This window comes from Hemiscyllium ocellatum, chromosome 2 (genome assembly GCF_020745735.1).
Source record: "Hemiscyllium ocellatum isolate sHemOce1 chromosome 2, sHemOce1.pat.X.cur, whole genome shotgun sequence".
NCBI classification, from domain to species: domain Eukaryota; kingdom Metazoa; phylum Chordata; class Chondrichthyes; order Orectolobiformes; family Hemiscylliidae; genus Hemiscyllium; species Hemiscyllium ocellatum.
Genome location: NC_083402.1, coordinates 78,015,416 through 78,039,821, shown reverse-complemented (window position 1 = coordinate 78,039,821; position 24,406 = coordinate 78,015,416). Strand labels below are relative to the sequence as shown.

At 40.6% G+C, this 24,406-nt stretch overlaps 1 protein-coding gene across 1 annotated transcript; it reads right to left on the bottom strand.

Annotated features, from left to right (window-relative positions):
• Positions 1-3,471: 3,471 nt before the first annotated feature.
• Positions 3,472-17,583, bottom strand: LOC132825879 (sperm-associated microtubule inner protein 10-like). The gene is made up of 3 exons (XM_060841478.1): positions 17,537-17,583; positions 9,015-9,123; positions 3,472-3,684 (listed from the first exon to the last, which is right to left on the bottom strand). Exons 1-3 carry the CDS (start codon positions 17,581-17,583, stop codon positions 3,472-3,474), a joined length of 369 nt encoding a protein of 122 aa, XP_060697461.1.
• Between the last annotated feature and the right edge of the window lie 6,823 nt (positions 17,584-24,406).

The following is a 24,406-nucleotide window of genomic DNA, read 5'->3' as shown; positions in this document are numbered from 1 at the left end:
TTAACTCTTAGATCCTGTCTATCCTTTTCCATCATTATTTTAAATCTAACAGGGTTATGGTCACTGGCTCCAAAGTGCTTCCCTACAAGCAACTCAGTCACATACCCTGCCTTATTTCCCAAGATTAGGTCAAGTTTTGCAACTTCTCGATTAGGTACATCCACATATTGAATCAGAAAATGTTCTTGCAAACACTTAACAAATTCCTCTCCATCTAAACCCTTAACACAATGGCAGTCACAGCTTATGTTTGGCAAGTTAAAATCCATTGCCACCCTATTATTCTTAAAGATAACTGAGATCTTCTTCCAAATTTATTTCTCAATTTCCCACTGACTATTGGGGGTCTATAATATAATCTCAATCAGGTGCTCATCCTTTTCTTATTTCTCAATTCCACCCAAATAACCTCCCTGGATGTATTTCCAGGAATATTCTCCCTAAGTACAGCCATAATGCTATCCCTTATCAAAAACGCCAGTCCCCCTCCTGTCTTGCCTCCCTTTCTATCCTTCCTGTAGCATTTGTATCCTGGAACATTAAGCTACCAGTCCTGTCCATCCCTGAACCATGATACCCAATCCCATGTTCCTAACTATGCCCTGAGTTCACTTGCCTTCTCTGTCAGGCCTCTTGCGTTGAAATAAATGCAGTTTAATTTATCAGTCCTACTTTGTTCTCTGCCCTGTTCCTGCCTGCCCTGACTGTTTGACTCACTCCTTTTCTCAACTGTACCAGTGTCAGATTGATCTCTTTTCTCACTATTTCTCTGGGTCCCACACGCTACTTTACTATTTTAATCCTCCCGAGCAGTTCTAGCAAACCTCCCTGTCACTATATTAGTCCTTTTCGAACTCAGGTCCAATGTGCCCTTCTTGTGCAGTTCACTTCTATCCCAAAAGGGATTCCAAAAATCCAAAAATGTGAACCTTTCTCCCTGCACAGCTCCTCAGCATCAACCTCCATTAGTTTGTTACACTGGGAGTAATCTAGATATTACTACCCTTGACATCCTTTTTAACTTCCTGCCTAACTGTCTGTTTTCTCCCTTCAGAATTTCATTCTTATCCCTCCCTATGTTGTTAGTTCCAATGTGTACAACAATCTCCTGCTAATCCCTCTACCCTTTGAGAACATTCTGCAACTTCTCTGAAATATTCTTGATCCTGGCATCAGTTAGGCAACACACCATTCTGATGTTTTGCTGCCTGCCACAGAAACATCTGTCTGTGCCTCTGACTAGAGACTCCTCTATTACAATCGCATCAGAACCAGTTCTCAAGATTTATGGTTGGAAATGTGAAACGGTCATCAATGAGACACATTAACTCTGTTTCTCTCATCTTGGATGGTATCAGATATGCTGAATATTTCCAGTGGTTTGTTTTTATTGTGTGATGATAGTACTTTTTTTCCCCTGCTTGTTGGTCTGTCTGTTGGCAATATATTTCAAAACCTAACATATGAGTCATAGATAGAGTCATAGAGTCGTACAGCATGGAAACGGACCTTTCGGTCCAACTCATCCGTGCCAACCAGGTTTCCCAAACTAAGCTACTCCCATTTTGGCCCATATCATTCTAACTACTTCCTAATTGTGTACCTATCCAAGTATCTTTTAAATGTTGTAACTGTATCTGCATCTACCACTTAGTGGATGGATTTCAACAAAACTTGGTACACCAATAGGGTACTGCTTAGGGAAGAACTACTTACTTATTGGTGTGAAGATACCGATCTGGATCCTGGAATTTATTTGTATAAAATTCATCTATTAACTTTAGGAGATAAGATAAAGTGATTTTTTTTGTGGAATAATGAGGATTAACTTAACTACTCTTATAAAATTTGTCACAGCTATCAAACTATAAGCAGAGTTTTCAAAGCAGGTTGTTAAATGTAGATTGCCTTGAAGCCTCCTGAAAAAAAGGGTGCTCTTCATACAAAGCTTTTTTTGAGCTTTGTAGTCACAAAAGCAAAAACATTAACAAAGATGTGGACAGTTGTAATAATGTTGAAACAAAAACTGAAGTTGCTGGAGAAACTCAACAGTTCTGGCAGCACCTGTGAAGAAAAAGCAGAGCAAGTCCATTATGACAGTCCGATGGTATCCAAATTGTAAACATAAAACAGAAATTGCAGGGGAAACTCTTCAGAGCACTGAAGAAGATTTGCTGAACTTAAAAGATTTAGCGTGTTTTCTCTCCACAGATGCTGCCAAGCATCCTGAGTTTCTCCAGCGATTTTTTGATTTTGTTTCAGATTTCTAGTATCCACAGATGTCTTCTATTTCAGTGTAATAATGTTGATATCACAGTGTAGTGGAGCTATGCATTCTGCTGAACGCCCTCTTCAATTATTGTAAATATTAGTTGTTGTTAACCATTTCTCTCCCTCAGTGTTTTGATCCCTCCTGTGCACTATTCACAGCTCCTACAAAAATGAAGCAGTTTGTATCCATACAAAGCCAGACCTGCATAACATTCAAGCTTATGCTGATAAGCAGCAAGTAACATTCTCACCATCCGACTGCTTGACAAAGACAATATCCAATCAGGAAAAGTGCCCCTGCCTTCCCCCACCTTGACATTCAATGGCAGTAAGATGCAGAGCTTATTCTCTCCACCACTTCCGCTCTATCTTCTTGTAATTTCTGACTCAGAGACACTGACACTGCGATCCCCAAACCTGTTCAGTAGGCAAGTCACCTACTCCCCTGTCATCCCCATGAGTATAAAAAAATAGTCTTTGGCAGATGCCAAAACCAAACACAGTAAGACATTTCAGGGATCTTGTGCTGGAAAAGTTTAAAACATGTTATGTACAAGCCATCAAGATATCTGGCCCTTTAAATAACCCAACTGCAGGATCCAACATGCTGCTTTAAACATCTTTTTACAAGAATAGACAATATAGAAATTACAAGAACCTCCATCATCCTAATTTGTAATCCTGGGCATCATTCTGGCCAGTGGCTTGAATGTTGGAAGGAAAAGTGCTATTTTAATATATTTTCGGAGAGCAAGTAGTGATTATTGTGACAGCCTGACCCCAGAAGGCTATGACCTTTTCTCCACAAGTAGTATATACACATATGAGTTTTGGACTACTTTAGTTTGGGATTAGGTTTGGCATGGACTAGTTGGACCAAGGGGTCTGTTTGCATGCATTATAACTCAATGCCAATGGCAGCTCATGGATGAATTAATTTGGATCATCATTGTTAACAGTTGGTCGAAGTTACTTATGATGAATCTCCTTTACACAGTTAACATAAATGAACACATAGAGTCACAGAGTCACAGTGCAGATGAGCTTATGCTACATTTTTTATTAAGACAGTGATATAGTTTATTACTCTTGACAAGCACGGAACAATTAGTAACTGATGATGAGCAGGTCCCCAAAGATATCAACTACTTCTTTTATACTGGTCAAAGAATATAGGAAGGTGGCTCAATCAGAAAGTGTTTAGGTGCGAGATCTGCCCCAGCGTCGTATAATTGTGCTGCAGTACCTGGAGAGATGGGAAGACAGAGGAATATGAAGCATATTGCCTGGAGTCAATTGGTTCATTTGATCACTGAGACAGAGTCTGTCCTCTCCATGACACAGCCGTTCACGTCTCTCCAGGAATAAGCTCTCTTCCCCTTCATCATGTGGTATTCCACTCAGTTTTTGGTGCTAAAATGGGAAAGTCATGATCAATAAGGTGATTAATTCAAGAAGATTAACTTCCAAACGCTTTTAAATCAATGCTCATCAATTATGAATTTACAAAACAAATTGTCATTGTCATCAACTTGTATTTTAAATCATTAGTTTTGAGCTGTGGTTTCTTTGGTAGCATTCTCACTTCCCACTTGGGGTGTAGGTTACTACTCTGCTGCAGTACTCACACTGTCAGAGAAACCGTCTATTGGTTAAAATGTTTCTCTTAGAGTCCATCTGCCTTTTACAAGTGGACATAAATGATCCCTTTGCACTATTTTTAATAAAAAAGCAAGTGTCCTGTACAATATCGATGCCTCAATCATTATATCTGGAGGTTGCCATTTGCTTCTAGGAGGTTGCTGTGCACAAATTATTTGCCATATTTGCTACATTGCATCAGTGACAAATGCCAAAATTGCTTTAGTGACTGTAAAGTGTGGGATACCTTGTGGTTGTGGAAGGTACATATAACTGCAAATATTTATTTTGATGTGATTACTTTTTCCTCACTAATCCTGGGGATAATCCAATTTGTAACTCATCTCATTCTACTTAATAACAAAACATGCTAGTAACAGAAAGCCTAGCCTAGTATTTATTGAGTGTCTTATCATTTTGCTGATGACTATTTCAGTGTTCTGAAGAAGAGTCAGACTGGACACAGCATCAGAGGAATGCTTTTTCCCAACAGATGCTACCAGATCTATTGAGTTTCTCTAGCACTCCCTGTTTTTATTCAGATTTCCACTACCCACAGTATTTTGCTTTTATTTCAAAGTACCATTCATATAATGAGTTAATTTGAAGTATCGTGATTTAGGTGAACTCAGCTGCCATTTGCACATTCCATTAAAAGAAACTGAAATAAAAGGCTAGACGTCATCAATATGCCTGTGCCATTGAAATGGGAAGGGAACACGTTCAATTATATTGTCATTGACTCAGACCCTTCAGTCCAACTTGTTCATGCCGACCAGATATCCTAACCTAATCTAGTTCCATTTGCCAGCACTTGGCCCATGCCCAATTCATATACCAATCTAGATGCCTTTTAAATGTTGTAACTGTACCAGCCTCCACCACTTTTTCTGGCAGCTCATTCCATACATGCACCACCCTCTGCATGTCCCTCTCACCCTAAACCTATACCCTCTAGTTCCGTACTCACCACCCGCGCCCCCCACCAGGGAAAAGATCTTGTTGATTTACCCTATCCATGTCCCTCATGATCTTATAAATCTCTATAGGTGACCCCTCAACTTCTAATGCTTCAGGAAAAACAGCACCAACCTATTCAGTCTCTCCTTGTAGATCAAACCCTCCAATCTTGGCAAGATCCTTGTAAATCTTTATTGAACCCTTTCAAATTTCACAACATCCTTCCAATAGGAGGGAGACCAAAACTGTACTCAATATTCCAACAGTGGACTCACCAATGTCCTGTCCAGCCACAGCATGACCATTCAACTCCTAATAGGGCCCAGTCAAGAGCCATTCCCCCCTACTTTCCTATTGTCACATGCACCTACCTGCTGGTTTTGGGGCCCAACAACATTGCTGTAGTGATTAGGTTGAGGTGGCCTTCACTGACTACTTGGTTGGGGCTGTTTACCTGGGCCAATCAGGGAACCTCATAGTGAACAAGGTCCACCTGGTCCCAATCACTACATTTGTAGAGGAGGCCTCACACAAGGAGGTAGACAGGCCATAGGAGGTTAGCACCATCAGGGTTTGTATTGTTCATGGACAACCAAGAACGGCTTTCTGGGTGGGTCAACTCTCCAGCCTGAGCTGCCTCACATTACGTTATTGTTATTTTTACCATGGAAGAATGTGAACCCCTGCATTTTGAGGTATCTCCTGCATCTTTCTTTTCCGGTAATGTTCACTTCTCTCAGTGGCTCCAGCTACCATATCATGCTGAGAGCCTCCATCTTCCTTGGGCTACCCATCGTCCACAACTGGATGGCACACATAGAGGTGAACAAGTGGGAGGCTGCCTGATGCAAAGTTGGTTCAAACTGATGGCTGAGACTATTTTCAGACTCAGAACATATGAACAAGGAATAAGAGTAGGCCACTTGGCCCTTTGGTCTGCTCCACCATTCAATATGATCGCAGTTGATCTGATTTTACTCAACTCTCCATTCATGCATACACCACTGATAATCTTTCTACACCCTTGGTAAACAAATGTAACCCGTGTATGATTCCATGTTGCCGTTGCCATGATATGACCTTTGCCACGTTGGGCCCAGCTGCAAGCCAAAGAGTCCTCAAAAGGTGAACAGTTTGTCCCTTGTAGTAAAAAGTGAGGTCTGCAGATGCTGGACATCAGAGCTGAAAATGTGTTCCTGATGAAGGGCTTTTGCCTGAAACGTCGAATTTTCTGTTCCTTGGATGTTGCCTGACCTGTTGCGCTTTAACCAGCAACACATTTTCAGTCTGTCCCTTGTGTCTGACAGAGGCCACTAAGGTTCACACGATGTCAGGCAGTGGGCCCTTCTATCATCATGGCATCTGCAACGTGGAATCTTACATGGATCATATTTAATTACTGAGGGGATGTAAGGTGATCAGGTATATGTAGAGTTGAGGTTAAAATCAGATCAATTGAATAGTTGAGTGCATCCAAAGGGCTCTAGGCTAGAACAGCCAAGTGACGTACTCTTGTTCTTTGTTTGCATGTTCTGAGCCTGAATGTAGTCTTAAACATCAATTTACATGTGGCAAGTAAAATGCCAGCATAGTCATAAAGAAGCCCTTAATTGGCCACTTTACTGGGCTCTGATTGGATGGTCATCATTTGCCCCTGCTAGAAGATGTTGGAATGACACTCATCGTCGACCACTTTCCCACATTTTCAGCATTCACTCCTTCAACACCAAAGAACTAGTAACACCCAGCCCCAAATTTCTAGCCTCTTTTTATAACTCTGACTCCTAATCATAGGCTCAATCCTGTATTTTTACACTGCCCCTCCTCTTTTATTGCTATTCAAACAATGCTTTCTGTAAGATGCCTTACAAATGCAAGTAGCTTTTGATATTGAGTAACTTCAGCCAGTATTCTTTTGTGTGGGTCTCATTTTATCCTACAATCATTTCTTTGACACCTATCTTAAAATGCATAAACATGGATAATTTTGCAGCACCTGATGAGGTATACCCTACATATGTGCGGGAAGCTATGGAAGTGATTTCTGGGCCTCTTGCTTAGATATTTTTTATCATCAATAGCCATAGGTGAGGTGCCAAAACACTGGAGTTTGGCTAACATGGTGCCACTATTTCAGAAAGGTGGTAAGGAAAAGCCCAAGGAGCTATATACCCGTGAGCTTGACTTGGTGGACAAGTTATTGGAGGGAACCCTGAAGGACAGAATTTACATATATTTGGAAAAGCAAGGACTGATTTGGGATAATCAACATGGCTTTGTGAATGTGAAATTGTGTCTTACTAACTTGATTGAGTTTTTTGAAAAAATAACGAAAAATATTGATGAGGGTAGAGCAGTGAACATGATCTATTTGGACTTCAATAAGGCATTCGATAGTTTCCTCACGGTAGACTGGTTAGTAAGGTTAGATCACATGGAATAGAGGGAGAACCAGCCATTTGGATACAGAAGTAGTCGGAGCAAATTAGGAGACAAAGGGCGGTGGCGGAGCGTTGCTTTTCAGACTGAAAGCCTGGGACCAGCAGTGTGCCACAAAGATTGGTGCTGGGTCCACTAGATTTTAATTATTTATATAAATGACTTGGATGGAAGCATGGTAGGTATAGTAAGTGAATTTGCAGATGACACCAAAATTGGATGTGTAATGGACAGTGAAGAAGGCTACCTCACAGTACAATGGTTCTTGATCAGATGGGCCAATGGGCCGAGGATGGCAGATGGAGTTTAATTTAGATAAACATGACATGCAGCATTTGGAAAGGCAAATCAGGGGAGGACTAATACATTTAATGGTGAGGTCTGAGGAAATGTTGCTGAACAAAGAGACTTGGTGTGCAGATTCATAGTTCCTTGCAATTTTTGTCTCCCTGCTATAGGAAGAATGCTGTGAAACTTGAAAATGTTCAGAAAAGATTTACAAGGAAGTTGCCAGTTTTGAAGGGTTTGAGCTATAGGGAAAACCTGACTAAGCTGGGGATGTTTTCCCTGGAGTATCAGAGGCTGAGGGGTGCCCTTATAGAGGTTTATAAAATCATGAGAGATGTGGCTAGGGTGAATAGCCAAGATCCTTTCCTCACAGGGGGGAGTTCAAAACTAGTTGGCATAGGTTTAAGGTGAGAGGGGAAAGATTTAATATGGACATGCGGGGCAACTTTTTCACACAGAGGGTGTGTGTATATGGAATGGGCTGCCAGAGGTGGTGGTGGAAGCAGGTAAAATTGCAATTTTCAAAGAGCAACTGGATGGGTATGTGGATAGGAAGGGTTTAGAGGGATATGGGCCTGGTGCTGGCAAATGGGACTAGATTAATTGATCGGTATGGATGAGTTGGACATAGTGGTCTGTTTCCATGCTGTATAACTCTGTGACTCTTCATTTCCTTTTGTTCATCAATTTGGCCCCTGTTTAGTTCTCTCTTTACAGCCGTGTATTGTTTATATTCACTTGTAGGATGTGGGCATTGCTGGCTGGCCAGCATTTATTGCCCAACCCTTGAAGATACTTTGTATTGATTGGTACCAGTGAATGGCTTGCTCGACCATTGACAGTCAAGGTGTATGGATCTGGAGTCACATGTAGGCCAGATCAGGGGAGGATGGCAGATTTTCCTTCCCTGAACAAGATTAGTGAACCAGACAGATTTTTTCCAATAATTGACAATAATCATCAGTATTCCAGATATTTTTTGTTGAATTCAAATTCCACCACCTACTTGGTGGGATTCAAACCTGGTTCCCAGAACATTAGCTCAGTTTCTGGACTAATAGTTCAGCAATAATACCGCAAGGCAATTGCATCCCCCATGCCTACCCATTTATGGTACAATACACTCTAACATTGCACGAATTGGCACTAAAAGTATTAATCTTTCTCAAAATGATCAAAGAAATGCCAGTGTACATTTTTGAAATATAGCAAAGGACTTTCAGTTTACATAATCCACACAGTCAAGGATTCTTATAAATATGAAAATACTAATTCTGGTTGAGCTAGATTTGAACCTCCTGAAGCAGGGATTTTATGGTTGCACATTAAAAATATTCATACTACAGTATTATAGGAAATAACAGGAAAAATGTAGGTCTTCAGTCATAAACATTGCTGACATTAATTAACAATACCTTTAAAATGAGCCTCCTGTTTTTCATATCCTGTTTCCATGGCATCACATAGCGCCTTGGAATACAAGGATGGAGGTCAGAGAAAATTGGGATATGACCTATAGTACAACTGGAAAATATAAATTATAAATTACTATTTTCTTTTCCAATTTTGATTAATATACTTTGTCTAAAACGTAGCATTTAACAAAACTAATATTACAATTCCATATTATTGTGACAATATATGGCCAATATATTGGGTGGCACAGTGGTTAGCACTGCTGCCTCACAGCGCCAGTGACCCAGGTTCAATTCCAGCCTTCGGCGATTGACTGTGTGGAGTTTGCACGTTGTCTGCGTGGGTTTCCTCCGGGTGCTCCGGTTTCTCCCACAGTCCAAAGATGTGTGGGTCAGGTGAATTGGCCATGCTAAATTGCCCATAGTGTTAGGTAAGGGGTAAATGTAGGGGTATGGATGGGTTCCGCTTCGGTGGGTCGGTGTGGACTTGTTGGGCCGAAGGCCTGTTTCCACACTGTAAGTAATCTAATCTAAAAAAATGTTTTATTCTTATTTTCTGATCATGAACTTTGTCACCCAACAACTAATCGGATGGGTTCCGCTTCGGCGGGTCGGTGTGGACTTGTTGGGCCGAAGGGCCTGTTTCCACACTGTAAGTCTAATCTAATCTAATCTAATCAATAATTAAATCAAAAATTTATAGTGGTTCTATCAAACTCTGTTATCTTATGTATCAATTATAGGGAATTTTCTGAAGTAGACTTTCTTAATCCTATCTGTTTTTTACTGTGGAAACTGTAATTTAACTAAAGATCTATTTGGAAGGATATTATTATGTTTCAACAATGCCATACTGTTTATTAGCATTTCTCAAAAAAACTGGAGATGTTATCTGGGAAGAGGACTCAAAATGATGAAAACCCTGCCATAGATGTCCTACCTATAGACGAAATAAATATTATGGATAATCAGGAGCAATGCAAACATATAATCTCATTTTGGGGTGTAGTGGGTTCTGCTGCACTTAAATAAATAATTACTGAGGGAAGACTATTAAATACCTAATATAACAGGTGAAAGAGTATTCAACTCACACCCTCCCCCAACTTAGCTCACACATCCCCAACTACACCCCTCTCCCCCAGACACCTAACTCCCTCTAGTCCTTGACTCAGCCACTCCCCTCCTCCTGGAATTCAACAGCCTCCACTCTGGACCCAACATTCTCCCTCTCTTTATGGGACCCAACACCCTCATTTTAAGCCCAGGAACCAATCCCCCTTCACCAATACTGGACATGACTCCCTTTTCCCCATTGCTAGACATGACTTCAATCCCCACTTGCCCCACTTTTATCACCCTTTCCTTTTTATTTATATTCTAATATATGGCTTTTTCTTTAGTTTCAATTTTGCCTCATTTATTTATTTACCTACAGTGTGTCACATTGGATTAAGATAAAGACCAAAGCAAGGGGTAAGAAGTTGTTTTTTGGGGTAACAAGAATGGAACAACAAACTGGAAAGTTGATGCTATAAAACAAATTAGTCCCTGATGACAGAACATCGGTAAATTAAAATCCACACTAAGAAAATAAACAAAAAGAGCATAATGAAAGTGGATACAAGATTAAAAAGAAACTATGGCAACAGTTAAAATGGCACGGAGGCGTTACAAAAATAATGATCAAAAGTACAAAAATAGATAGTAAAATATTGTGCAGACACCTAAATAGCAAAACGAAAAACCAAAATCAAATAATTAAGTACTGCACATAATAAATTCACAGGCAATGGTAGCAAAATGATAACAATATTAAATTATTACATTGTCTTGGTATTTTCAATATGATTAATACAAATCTTTACAATGAAGAAACAAGATATTTAATCCAAATGTCTAAGTTGATTTTTATGCTCCATGTGAAATTTCTTCCATCCGACTAGCACTGTCCAGAGTCATAGAGTCTTAAAGATATACAGCACAGAAACAGACCCTTCAGTCCAACTTGTCCATACTGACCAGATATCCCAACCCAATCTAGTCCCACCTGCCAGCACCTGGCCCATATCCCTCCAAACCCTTCCTAGTCATATACCCATCTAGATTCCTTTTAAATGTTACAATTGTACTCGCCTCCACCACTTCCTCTGGCAGCTCATTCTATACACATACCATTCTCTGAGTGTAAAAGTTGCTCCTTAGGTCTCTTTTATATCTTTTCCTTCTCACCCTAAACCTATGCCCTCTAGTTCTGGACTCCCTGACCCCAGGGAAAAGACTTTGCCTATTTATCCTATCCATGCCCCTCATGATTCTATAAGGTCACCCCTCAGCCTTTGACGTTCCAGGGAAAATAGCCCCAGCCTATTCAACATCTCCCTATAGCTCAAATCCTCCAACCCTTGCAACATCCTTGTAAATCTTTTCTGAACACTTTCAAGTTTCACAACATCTTTCCAATAGGAAGGAGACCAGAATTGCACACAATATTCCAACAGTGGCCTAACCAATGTCCTGTACAACTGCAACATGACCTCCCAACTCCTCTTCACAATACACTGACCAAGAAAGGAAAGCATACCAAATGCCTTCTTCACTATCCTATCTACCTGTGACTCCATTTTTAAGGAGCTATGAACCTGCACTCCAAGGTCTCTTTGTTCAAGCACACTCCCTAGGATCTTACCATTAAGTGTATAAGTCCTGGTAAGATTTGCTTTCCCAAAATGCAGCACCTCACATTTGTCTGAATTAAACTTCATCTGCCAATTCTCAGCCCATTGGCCCATCTGATCAAGATCCCGTTGTAATCTGAGGTAACCTTCTTCGCTGTCCACTACATCTCCAATTTTGGTGTCATCTGAAAATTTACTAACTATACCTCTTATGTTCACATCCAGTCTACAAGAGTAACCTTCTGTTCTGTCACAAATGTAAGATTTTACAAGGTTGTAACGTTTCAGCACTGTGTTTGTAATTTAGGGCAAAATGCAAGAATGAAGACATTCATGAGACCTGTTCTTAATTCTGCTCTCAACACAGTTGGGTTGCTTGAGTGTTAAAGGTCAGAAGGCAGGCTAGGTAGTTTTGCTAGGAAGAGAGCACAGGGAGATCACACTTTGACTAAAACATCTGTGCTGATGATTGATAAATTGTTAGTCTCTAGTTCCCAGAAATTTCAGGTTTTATGAGTGGTTATACTTTAAACCATTTATTTAGTTTCAGAATGGAACAAAGTTTGTTTTTAAATAATTGCTCATTAATACTGTCACCTGGATATAAGGTATTTGTAATTCATGTTACCTTTGAGAGGATAAGTGCCTATAGGAAGCCATTTGCTCATTAGTCTTTTTCTTGAAAAATATTGGTTGTTTTCTTGAAAAATAGTAGGGAGTGGAGGCAGTAAGTCACAATGGTTTACTAAACAAGATGCTTGGATTGAAAATACCATGTTATTGGGCATTTAGCAGGACTGTAGAATTTGCCTAACTTAGGCTAAAGAGAAGAATCTCCAGGGTAACCATCACTATGTAAAATTCAGTTTGGGGATTAGATATTATTCATCAGGAACAAATTTGTGGATGACATTAAAATAAGAGTTAATACAGAGGAGAACTATAACATAATGCAGGAATATATTAACAAACTTGCAGAATATATGTGTAGTTTACATATTAACTTCGGTATAGAACCATCGTTTATCATGTCTACTCTGGTGAAATGAGCTAACTGCCCATTCCTAATCCCATTTGTCAGCACTGGTTCATAGCCTTACAGGTTCCAGCACTTCAGATGCAGAACTAGGCTCCTTGTAAATGAGTTGAAGGTTTCCGCCTTAACCATCAAACCAGGTAGTGAATTCAAGCCACCCATTATCCCCGGCAAATTTTTTTTTTCTCATGCCCCTTTTAATCCTTCTTCATATCACCTTAAATTTGTGCCTTGGTAATTGACCTCTGCTGTGGGGTCTTTCCTGTCCACTCTATTTAAATTCTTTAATATTTTGTACAACTTGATTAAGTCAACAGTCAGCCACCCCTGTTCCAAGCAGACTCTAGCATACCCAATCTTTCCTCATACCTGAAGTATTCAAGTCTTTTAAATCGCCATTGTTCTCTCTCTAAAACAATTATGTCCTTCCTCTAATGTGACCAGAATTGTGATCAAAATTCCACTTATGACTTAACCAGTAGCTTACACAGTTCTAACATTATATCCCTGCTCTTGTATTCACTACCTCATCTGATAAAGGAAAGCACCCCATATGCCTTCTTTATCGCCCGATCTACCTGTCCTTCTACTTTCAGGGACCAATACACATGCAATCCAAGATCTCTTCCTTCATGTATCCCTCCCAAAACCTCCTAATTTGTTGAGTGCCCCACTGCTGTTTTTGGCCTTCCTCAAAAGCATTTCTTCAGATTAAATTCCATTTGCTATTTTTCTGCCGACTCAACCAAAGTAAGTATGAAGTGGGGCAATGTGGTAAAAAAAACATGGAGACAATTTTCATTGAAAATTGAGAATCTAAAAGAGGTAAGGGAACTGGCAGATCCATTGATACAGATACACAAATGACTATGCAAACTATGAAGGCCGTAGGAAAACATGTTGAAAAACAAACTTAGGAAAAAAATTCTAATGTTTGTGTAATGAGGTATGAACACTAATTAATCTTATTGTTGGGGTCCTTTAGGAAAGTGTGATCAAAGCATAATAAATATACTAAATTTGAGAAAGATATGCTATATTCAAAATTAGGGTCTAAATTTTAAGTCTCCAATTATTTAGATGAGCATAAATTTTCATTGCAACTGGAAGGATTTTTATTTCTACTTTTATACTTTCATAGAATCAAAACTTCTCACTTTGGAAAAAAAGCTAAGTAATGTGTCAAAGCAGAATTATGTAAATACAAATTTTGTGAAGTGTTTCTTCAGTAAAGGATATGAATTACATTTTAATTGAAATTTGTAGGTCAAACTTTCAATACCATTTAAACCAGGAATTCAATAATATAAAGCATTTAGAATCATAGTCATAGAGTCCTACAGCACGGAGACAGGCCCTTGGCCCAAACTGGTCCATGCCAACCAATTGTCCATCCACACTAGCACCATTTCCCTGGAGTTGGCCCATAACCTTCTAAACCTTTTCTATCTATGCATTTGTCCAAATGCCTTTTAAATATTGTTAATGTACATGCCTCAACCACTTTCACTGGCAGCTCATTTCATTTCCGTACTACCCTCTGTGTAAAAGTGTTGGCCCTCAGGTTCCCTTTTATTCTTTCCCTTCTAGCTGTCAACTGATGCCCTCTAGTCCTCAATTCCCCAACCCTGGAGAATTCACCCTATCCATGCCTCTCGTGATCTTATACACTTCTATAAGTTCCGCCTCAGTCTCCAACACTCTAAAGAAAAAAGTCCTAGCTTATCCAACCTCTTCCTATAACTGAGACACTTGAGTCCAGGCAGCATCCTCATAAATTTCTTCTACACTCTTTCCAGTTTAATAACATCCACCCTATAGCAAGGTGACGAAAACTGAACACAATGCTCCAAGTGCAGCCCTCACCAACGAAGTGTAAAACTGCAACATAACTTCCCAACTTCTATATTCAATGCCCTGACTGGTTAAGGTTAGTGTGCCAAAAGCCTTCTTCATTTCCCCATCTACCTGTGACTCCACTTTCAGAGAACCTTCCAACAGCAAGCTTTCTTGGACTCTTCATGTGGATGCATTGGTTATAATGGCCCAACAACGTCTCTTCTTTCTCAGGCAGCTGTGGAAATTTGGCATGACAGTGAATACCCTTGCCAACTGTACTATTCAGGTTTGGAGATGGTTACAGAGAGTGGTGAACTCGGCCTAGGCAATCACAAAAGCCAATCTCCCATCTGTAGAATCCATCTACCAGTCCTGCTGTCAAGGAAAGACTGCCAGCATTCTCAAAGATCCATCTCACCCTGGCAATGTTTTTCTATAAGCTCTACTATCAGGTAGAAGGTAGATAAGCCTGAGCACATGCACCAGCTGGTTTCAAAACAGCTTCTACCCTTTTGTTGTTAGAATATTGAATGGACTCATAAACTCTTAACATTTGCCTGTACCTGTGTTTTTTTGTTTTGCCACTTTACCTATTATTTACTATCTATGCTACTTAACTATGTAATCTGCCTGCATTGCTCGCAAGTCAAAGGTTTTCAGTGTGCCTTGGTACATGTGACAATAAATTCAATTCAATGCACATGAACTCCAAAGTCCCTCTGTTCCACTACACTTCTTAAGGTCCTGTCATTCACCATGAAACTCCTACCTTGATTTGACTTTCCAAAATGCAAGACCTCACACTTATCAATATTAAGTTCCATTTGCCATTTCGTGGCCCACTTAAGATCGTGGCCCACTGCAATTTCTGATAATCTTTCTCACTGTCCACGGTACCGCCTATTTTAGTGTCATCTGCAAACTTACTAATCATGCCTTGGACATTCTCATCCAAATCATTGATATAAATAATAAACAGCAGTGGGCACAGCACTGGCACCAGAGGCACTTCACTAGTCACAGGACTCTAGTCTGACAAGCATCTTTTCACTATTATCCTCTGCTTCCTCATTTGCCAGCTCACCCTGGATTCTATGCATTCTAACCTTCCAGAGCAACCTACCACTTGGAACCTTATGAAAGGCCTTAGAAATACATTGAGACTACATCTATTGCCCTGCCCTCATCAACCTTCCTAGTCACTTTATCAAAGAACTCTAACAAATTTGTGAGACATGACACACAAAGCCATGCTGACTATTCCTATTCAAACCTTGTCTTTCCAAATTCTTATCTCTCTGAATCTTCTCAAGTAACTTGTCTACCACAGATACTAAGCTTTCTGGTCTATAATTTCCAGGTTTTTATTTGCAGACCTTCCTGAATAAGGGCACAACATTCACTACCTTCCAGTCTTCTGGGACCTCACCATGGCTTAAGATGACACAAAAATATCAGCCAGGGCCCCTGCAATTTCTTCTCTAGCCTCTTGCAGGGTTCTTGGATAAATCTGGTCAGGACTGGGAGATTTACACACCTTCATCCATTTTAATATTTCCAAAACATCCTCTACAATGATATGGACTATCTCCAAGATATCAGACTAACTTCCCCAAGTTCCCAAGTCTTCATGTCTTTCTCCACGGTAAACACAGAGGAGAAATGTTAATTGAGGATCTCGATCATCTGCTGCCGTTCCATACATACATGTCCACCTTGGTCCTTGAAGAGTCCTATCCTGTCTCTAGTTATTCTTTTTCATTTAATATACTTAAAGAACCTCTTTGGATTCACCCTAATCATCTTGGTCAAGACTATTAAAAGGATACTTAAAGGGAACTGTATTACATACATGGTATACCAGCTATAGGATGTTTTTGTCCATTACTCATTAAAAAGGCAATGGGCTATAACACCTAAACAATGGTTTATCAACAAGCATAAAAATTTGTGTGATAAAATAAAACCAGAAAAAAAAAATCTTTAAAAGTTATGCTTTCCTTTGGTGTCAACAAGTTTTACACTTTAAAAAAAAAACTAAGCGACACGAAACTGAAATTTACCGGTTGGACAGAGACCCTAATATTGATCACAAAGTGAGTTGCAAATATACAAAGATGGTTTGGCAAGACTGCCAACTCAGTTTAACGGGTGGCAAACAACTTATAGATGACCCTAGAGGTTTTTGATTCATTTGCCAATATGTGTTTTCCATCCATAGTTGCCCTTGTGAAAATGGTGTTGAGCTGGGTTCTTGAACTCTTGCAGTCCCTTTGGTTAGGCACAGCCATCATAATCAGGACAGCTGCCATTGGGGAGCTGCTCAGTACCCTCAACATTGTCAGCCAGAAAAATGCCTACTGCTGTAGTAGGCTGGAGACTTGCTGCATTGAGAGGCTAGACTGTAGAAAGATAAAAACATAAAAGTACAAGTTATGGAAGGGAAATCCCTTCAGAAAATAGTTAGGGCCCCAGAACTGAACAAAATAAGAACCCTGATGAAGGGCTTATGCCCGAAACGTCGAATTTCCTATTCCTTGGATGCTGCCTAACCAGCTGTGCTTTAACCAGTAATATATTTTCAACCGTGATCTCCAGCATCTGCAGACCTCATTTTTTACCCATTCAAAAATAAAAACCCTGCCAAGATGCTACAGGGGCATTGTTCATAAAGGGAGAAATAAACCCAAGCAATTTCACTTTCAGATCTAAATCCAAGGTGCAAATACTATAATTAGTTTCCGCACCATTTACACACGCCATACTCTCTAGAGCAATGGCAATAGCTAGGGTGCAAAGGGAATTGTTACTGTTTTTAAAAATGTTCATTTAGACACCATTAACAATTTGTTGACAAAATTAAAAATAGATCAGGGAAACTGAACACAAATTGATGGGGTATTTTTCACAGCCAAGGAAAGATAGGTCACATATATGCTCAATGCTTCAAGTTCAAATATATTCCTTACGTTTTTGATTTGGTGTTCGTTGCAACATCGACCTTTGAAGAGCTCATGTTGGTTGATAATGGAGAATCTATACTGTACTTTATGCAACAGATAGGGTCTCTAAGTTCCAATTTTGTTAATGACTAATACAGCGTCTAATGTAGCGTCTTTATAGCAGCACTGCCCGTTTCATTGAATGTCCAATGAATTTTCAAACTGCAGGAATAAACTTTCTAGTATATGAATCATACACTATTATGATGTAAATTCACAGTCCTTTATGATAGTCACCTAACATCAGAAGTGGCCTGTGACCTAATTAATGTAACAATGAATTTCATATTTTGGTATAAATTGCTTAAAATAAGTCACCTGCGTCAATGATAAGATGTGTCTATCTCACAATCTGTGAAGACAAACATTGCAAATATGCCAAGAAATCTCACAATTCTTATTGTCACACTTAAGAAATTACCTGAGTGAAACTCCACTATCCATAAAAACCTCCTCCTATTCTTCCAGTTTCTCTGTTTCCATGCACTTATTCTGAAAGATCTGTCTTTGGCATTAGAGTTCCTGAAGTGTCTTTTGAATTCATCTGAGTCTATTTCTGGGTATAAACAATGACTGCAGATACTAGAAACCAGATTCTGGATCAGTGGTGCTGGAAGAGCACAGCAGTTCAGGCAGCATCCAACGAGCTGCGAAATCGACATTTCGGGCAAAAGCCCCGAGTCTATTTCTGGTTGAGCCAAGACCCATTTCAATGTGTCTGCTTCTTAATTGCACTCCAAAATAGCTAAGAAGCCTCTGCAACTGCTAACTTTGCCAGTGACACTCAAATCACATTTAAAAAAGGAAAGTTATTGCAATTATCACCTCTTGACTAGGCAACCTTCTCTACACTAGGAAGATTAAATGCACATTAAATGGTACTTATTTTACAATTCTAAATGTGATTCTGACCTTGATGCTTTCTTTTTCCGAAGTGAGTCTATTCGTGTGGCTACATTTCTCTTCAATTATTTGTCTTTATTTTCACGAGAAGGCTCATGTACTACCTCATGTTCATCTTTAAAAGCATATTTAGAGATAGTCAGCATGGCTTTGTGCATGGGAAATCATGTCTTATGAACTTGATTGAGTTTTTTGACAGAGTAACGGAGAGGATTGATGAAGGCAGAGTGGTAGACATGATCTACATGGACATCAGTAAGGCATTCAACAATGTTCCTCATGATAGACTGGTGAGCAAGGTTAGATCTCATGGAAGAAAATGTGTTGCTGGTCAAAGCACAGCAGGCCAGGCAGCATCTCAGGAATAGAGAATTCGACATTTCGAGCATAAGCCCTTCATCAGGAATCATTCCTGATGAAGGGCTGATGCTCGAAACGTCGAATTCTTTATTCCTGAGATGCTGCCTGGCCTACTGTGCTTTGACCAGCAACACATTTTCAGCTGTGATCTCCAGCATCTGCAGACCTCATTTTTACTCGTAGATCTCATGGAATACAGGGAGTACAGGGAGAATTGGCTATTTGGATACATAATTGGCTCGAAGGTAGAAGACGGAGGGTGGTGGAGGAGGGTTATTTTTCAGACTAGAGTCCTGTGACCAGTGATGTGCCACAAGGATTGGTGCTGGGTCCACTGCTATTCATAAATAATTTGGATGTGAGCATAGGAGGTATAGTTAGTAAGTTTGCAGATGACACCAAAATTGGAGGGGTAGTGGACAGCGAAGAAGGTTACCTCAGATTACAACTGGATCTTGATCAGATGGGCTAATGAACTGAGGAGTGGCAGATGGAGTTTTAGTTCAAAAGGAGGATATTGGTCCTAGGTTATGAGCCTGATTGTTACAAGATGCCATTTGACATCCTTAAAAATGACTGACAAGGGGTTCTCACCTTCTTTCCAAGTGGTGGGTGTGGACCTACCAATGGAATTTTTCTATTTATCATATTGCATTATCAAACTGAAGGACATTCTTACTTTATGATCAATTATAAAATCTGTTAGCTGCTTGAACACAAAGAGTGAAATGAAACCAATGCAAAATTGCACAGTATGGTGATGCACTTAAATATAGAGTCATAGAGATGTACAGCATGGAAACAGACCCTTCAGTCCAACCCGATCATGCCGACCAGATATCCCAACCCAATCTAGTCCCACCTGCCAGCTCCTGGCTCATATCCCTCCAAACCCTTCCACCAGCTTCTCACGAAGGTCAAAGACCCAACACCCACATCCAACAGGATGAACGTTATCTAAAAGATACCTTGCAAAGACAGTGAAAAACATTACGTGGGACAAATGGGAAGAAAACTGACCATGCAAGTGCACAAACATCAGCTTGCCCCTGCCAGACAGGACCAGCACTCCCTCATTCCTAATCACAGAGACAACGAGGAACACAAATTCTACTGGGGTGATGTAACCATCGTAGCACAGGCAACACAGAGACATCCCAGAAAATTCCTTGAAGTTTGGCACTCCAACCAGAACTCAATCAATAGATACATTTTATTGGACCCCGTATACAAACCACTATTATACAGAACTGGGAGTACCAACAGAGACATATAAATACGAGGCAGGACAGACTACCAACAGCTAATCAAAAGATGACACAGTGAGATGACACAGAAAACACATCAGCTCAGCAAATGAATCCACGACTTTGTCATGTACTGCTTGAGTATCTGGTAGGACAATGTTGAACCTGTGGGAGGCAGTTCTTTGTGCTGCTTGCCTAGGCAGACTAATGTACAATTAGGCAGAGTGAACTTATTGGATGGCCAAGGCACATCCCCCAATCTTCAAAGGCCAAGTGCTCCCTTGAAATGCCAATCCAGAGAATGAACATTTCTCTCCAAAGATGTGTGAAATTATACTGATTCTGTACCCACACTCACCCAAGGTGGGTGTAACTGTGGAAGATGTGTGTGTAGGTTAGGCCCTAGCATGTTGCCTGTACATTGCATTTGTCCACATTAAAGTACAACACCTTGTCTGTAATCAACATCACAGTTGACATCCAATGCTATCTGTAGTCTGCTTGTGAGAAATGAGCAATGCTTGGCCATAACAACTTCTTTCAACCTCTGTAATATGGACATTTTTTAAGATGTTGTTATTTATTTCTCCAAGTCATCTATCTTCCATATCCTTCTTCATTGTAAACACTTGTGCAAAATGCACATTCAGTTTTTCCCCCATCTCCAACAGTTCCACACATAGGTGACCTTGCTGATCCTTAAGGGGCCCTATTCTCTTCCCAAGTTACTTTTTTTGTCCTTAATGTGTTTGCAGAATCCCTTTGGATTCTCTTTAACCTTATATACCAAAACTATCTCATGTACCTTTTTTTGCCCTCCTGACTTCCCGCTTAATATACATGTCTTGCTTTTACACTCTTCCAGGGATTCACTCAATACCTGACATATGCTTCCTTCTTTTTCTTGACCAAAACCTCAGTTTCTGTAGTCATCCAGCATTCCCTAAACTGACAAGTCTGGCCTTCACCCTAACAGGAACATACTGTCTCTTGACCCTCATTATCTCATTTTCCAGTTATTCCTTTACTTGCAAATGTCTGCCAATCAACTTTTGAAATGTTTTGCCTAATATTGTCAAAATTGGCCTTCCTCCAATTTAGAACTTTTTGGTCTGGTCTATCCTTTTCCATCACTATTTTAGAATTGTTAAAATTATGATCACTAGCCCCGAAGTGCTCCCCTACTAAGACCTCAGTCACCTGCGCAACCTTAATTCCCAACAGTAGGTCAAATTTTGAGCCTTCTCTAGTAGGTATATCCACATGCTGAATCATAAAAATTTCTTGTACATACTTAACGAATTCCTCTCTATTTAAGCCCTTAATAATTATGGAAGTCCCAGTCTATGTTTGAAAAGTTAAAATTGCCTACCATTATCACTCTATTATTCTTACAGATAACTGAGATCTCCTTAGAAATTTGCTTCTCAATTTCCCACTGACTATTGGGGGTTTATAGTTACAATCCCAGTAAGGTGATCATTCCTTTCTTATTTCTCAGTTCTATCCAAATAACCTCCCTGCACATTCTCCCAGGAATATCCTCCATAGATACAGTCATAATATTATCCCTAATCAAAAACACCACTACACCCACCTTGTTCTATCCTCCTTATAACATCTATACGATTAAGCTGCCAGTCCTGTCCATCCCTGAGCCACGTCTCTGTAATTGCTATGACATCCCAATCCATGTTCTCAACCATGCCCTGAGTTCATCTGCTTTACCCGTAAGGCCTCTTGAATCAAAACAAATGCATTTTAATTTATCAGTCCTACCTCATTCTCTGCTTTGTTCCTGCCTACCCTGACTGTTCGACTTTTTCCGATTTCATCGGTCTTAGATTCACTACCTATCTGAGTCCCACTCAACACCCCCACTCCGGGTGCATTCTGTCCTCCTTTTACAGGTCACTTCTACCCCAGAAAGATTTTAATGATCCAAAATGTGAGTCCTCTTCCCTGTATCAGTTCCTCAGCCATGCATTCATCTGCTCTATCCTCCTATTTCAACTCTCACCAGCTCATGGCACCAGGAGTATTCCAAATATTACTCCCCTTGAGGATCTAATTTCTAAATTTCAGCTTAATTTCCTGTATTGTCTCCTCAGAATCTCATCCTTTTCTCTTCCTATGTTGTTCGTTTCAATGGTCCCATTCCCCTTTGAGAATATTCTGCACTCTCCCCGTATCCTTGATCCTGACACCATTCTGATTTCTCGTCAGCCACAGAAACATCTGTCTGTGCCTCTATCTAGACAGTCCGTTATCACAATCGATCACTTGGAACCTGATGTACCCCTTGTTACAGCAGAGCCAGTCTCAGTATCAGAAACCTGGCTGTCAGTGCTACATTCCCCAGAGAGTCGACCACTCCGTACATTTTCCAAAACAATATATTTGTTTGGATGGGGAGAGCCACAGGAAATTCCTGCATTACCTACCTACCTCTTCTACCTTTCTTAGAGATAACTCATCTACTTGACTGTATCTTGGGTTTATCTCCCTTTCCTGCAACTGTCATCCATCACACCCCAGCTCCTGTAAATTCCTCATTGCCTATAACTACTGCTCTAACCGATCCATGCAATCCAATAGGATTTGCAATCAAATACACTTCCTGCAGACATAATCATAAGTGACGTGAAAACTCTCCCTAATCTCCCACAGCTGACAGGAAGAGCATATCACTCGACAAAAGTCCATCTTTACACTTTAACAATTTACAGACCCAGAAAATAGCACAGTCTTACTGCTCTAGGAAACACCGCTCCAGGATAACTTCGAACCTAGGTTTTATATATTTAAAGTTTAATCAAGAGATAGATCTCAGTAAAACATATAATCAGAAAAAAACCACTTTACTCACTATTGTAGATTTACAAAAATAAAAATAAGGTTACACTTTAAAAAATGGTCATTTAGCTGCTCCACGCTGTGAGCTCATTCATTCAAACTTCTCTAAAGTCAGCCGTGAATTTCACTTTGTTTATTTTCCTTAGAATGAACTCCAATGTGCAGAGATACTTGAGACTAAACAACAGAGGCAGCCGGCTGTGCATGTTCACTGCCTGGTCAGATCACTGTGCATGTTCACTGCCTGGTCAGATCGCTGTGCATGTTCACTGTCTGGTCAGATCACTGTGCAGGGTAGGTGCCTAATTAGATCACTGTGCATGTTCACTGCTTGGTCAGATCACTGTGCAGGCTTGGTGCCTGGTCAGATCACTGTGCATGTTCACTGCCTGGTCAGATCGCTGCGCACGGTCACTGCCTGGTCAGATCACTGTGCAGGTTAGGTGCCTGGTTAGATCGCTGTGCAGGTTCACTGCCTGGTCAGATCACTGTGCATGTTCACTGCTTGGTCAGATCACTGTGCAGGTTTAGTGCCTGGTCAGATCACTGTGCAGGTTCACTGCCTGGTCAGATCACTGCGCACGGTCACTGCCTGGTCAGATCACTGTGCAGGTTAGGTGCCTAGTCAGATCACTGTGCAGGTTCACTGCCTGGTCAGATCACTGTGCAGGTTAGGTGCCTGGTTAGATCTCTGTGCAGGTTAGGTGCCTAGTTAGATCGCTGTGCAGGTTCACTGCCTGGTCAGATCACTGTGCATGTTAGGTGCATGGTTAGATCACTGTGCAGGTTAGGTGCCTGGTCAGATCACTGTGCATGTTAGGTGCATGGTTAGATCACTGTGCAGGTTAGGTGCCTGGTCAGATCACTGTGCAGGTTAGGTGCCTAGTTAGATCGCTGTGCATGTTTACTGCCTGGTCAGATCACTGTGCAGGTTAGGTGCAGGGTTAGATCACTGTGCAGGTTAGGTGCCTGGTCAGATCACTGTGCATGTTAGGTGTCCGGTTAGATCACTGTGCAGGTCAGGTGCATGGTTAGATCGCTGTGCTTGTTTACTGCCTGGTCAGATCACTGTGCAGGTTAGGTGCATGGTTAGATCACTGTGCAGGTTAGGTGCCTGGTCAGATCACTGTGCAGGTTCACTGCCTGGTCAGATCACTGTGCATGTTAGGTGCATGGTTAGATTACTGTGCAGGTTAGGTGCCTAGTTAGATCGCTGTGCAGGTTAGGTGCCTAGTTAGATCGCTGTGCAGGTTAGGTGTCTGGTTAGATCACTGTGCAGGTTCGGTGCCTGGTTAGATCACTGTTCAGGTTCACTGCCTGGTTAGATCACTGTGCATGTTAGGTGCTCCATTTTTTTAATCACCTCCCATGTTGTCCCTGCTTGCCCATCTCTTCCTCTTTTTTTAAAGCATCATTGTTTTGATCTTTTTTCCCCAAAGTTCACCTTCACCTTCAGAAGATTTTTGTTGCT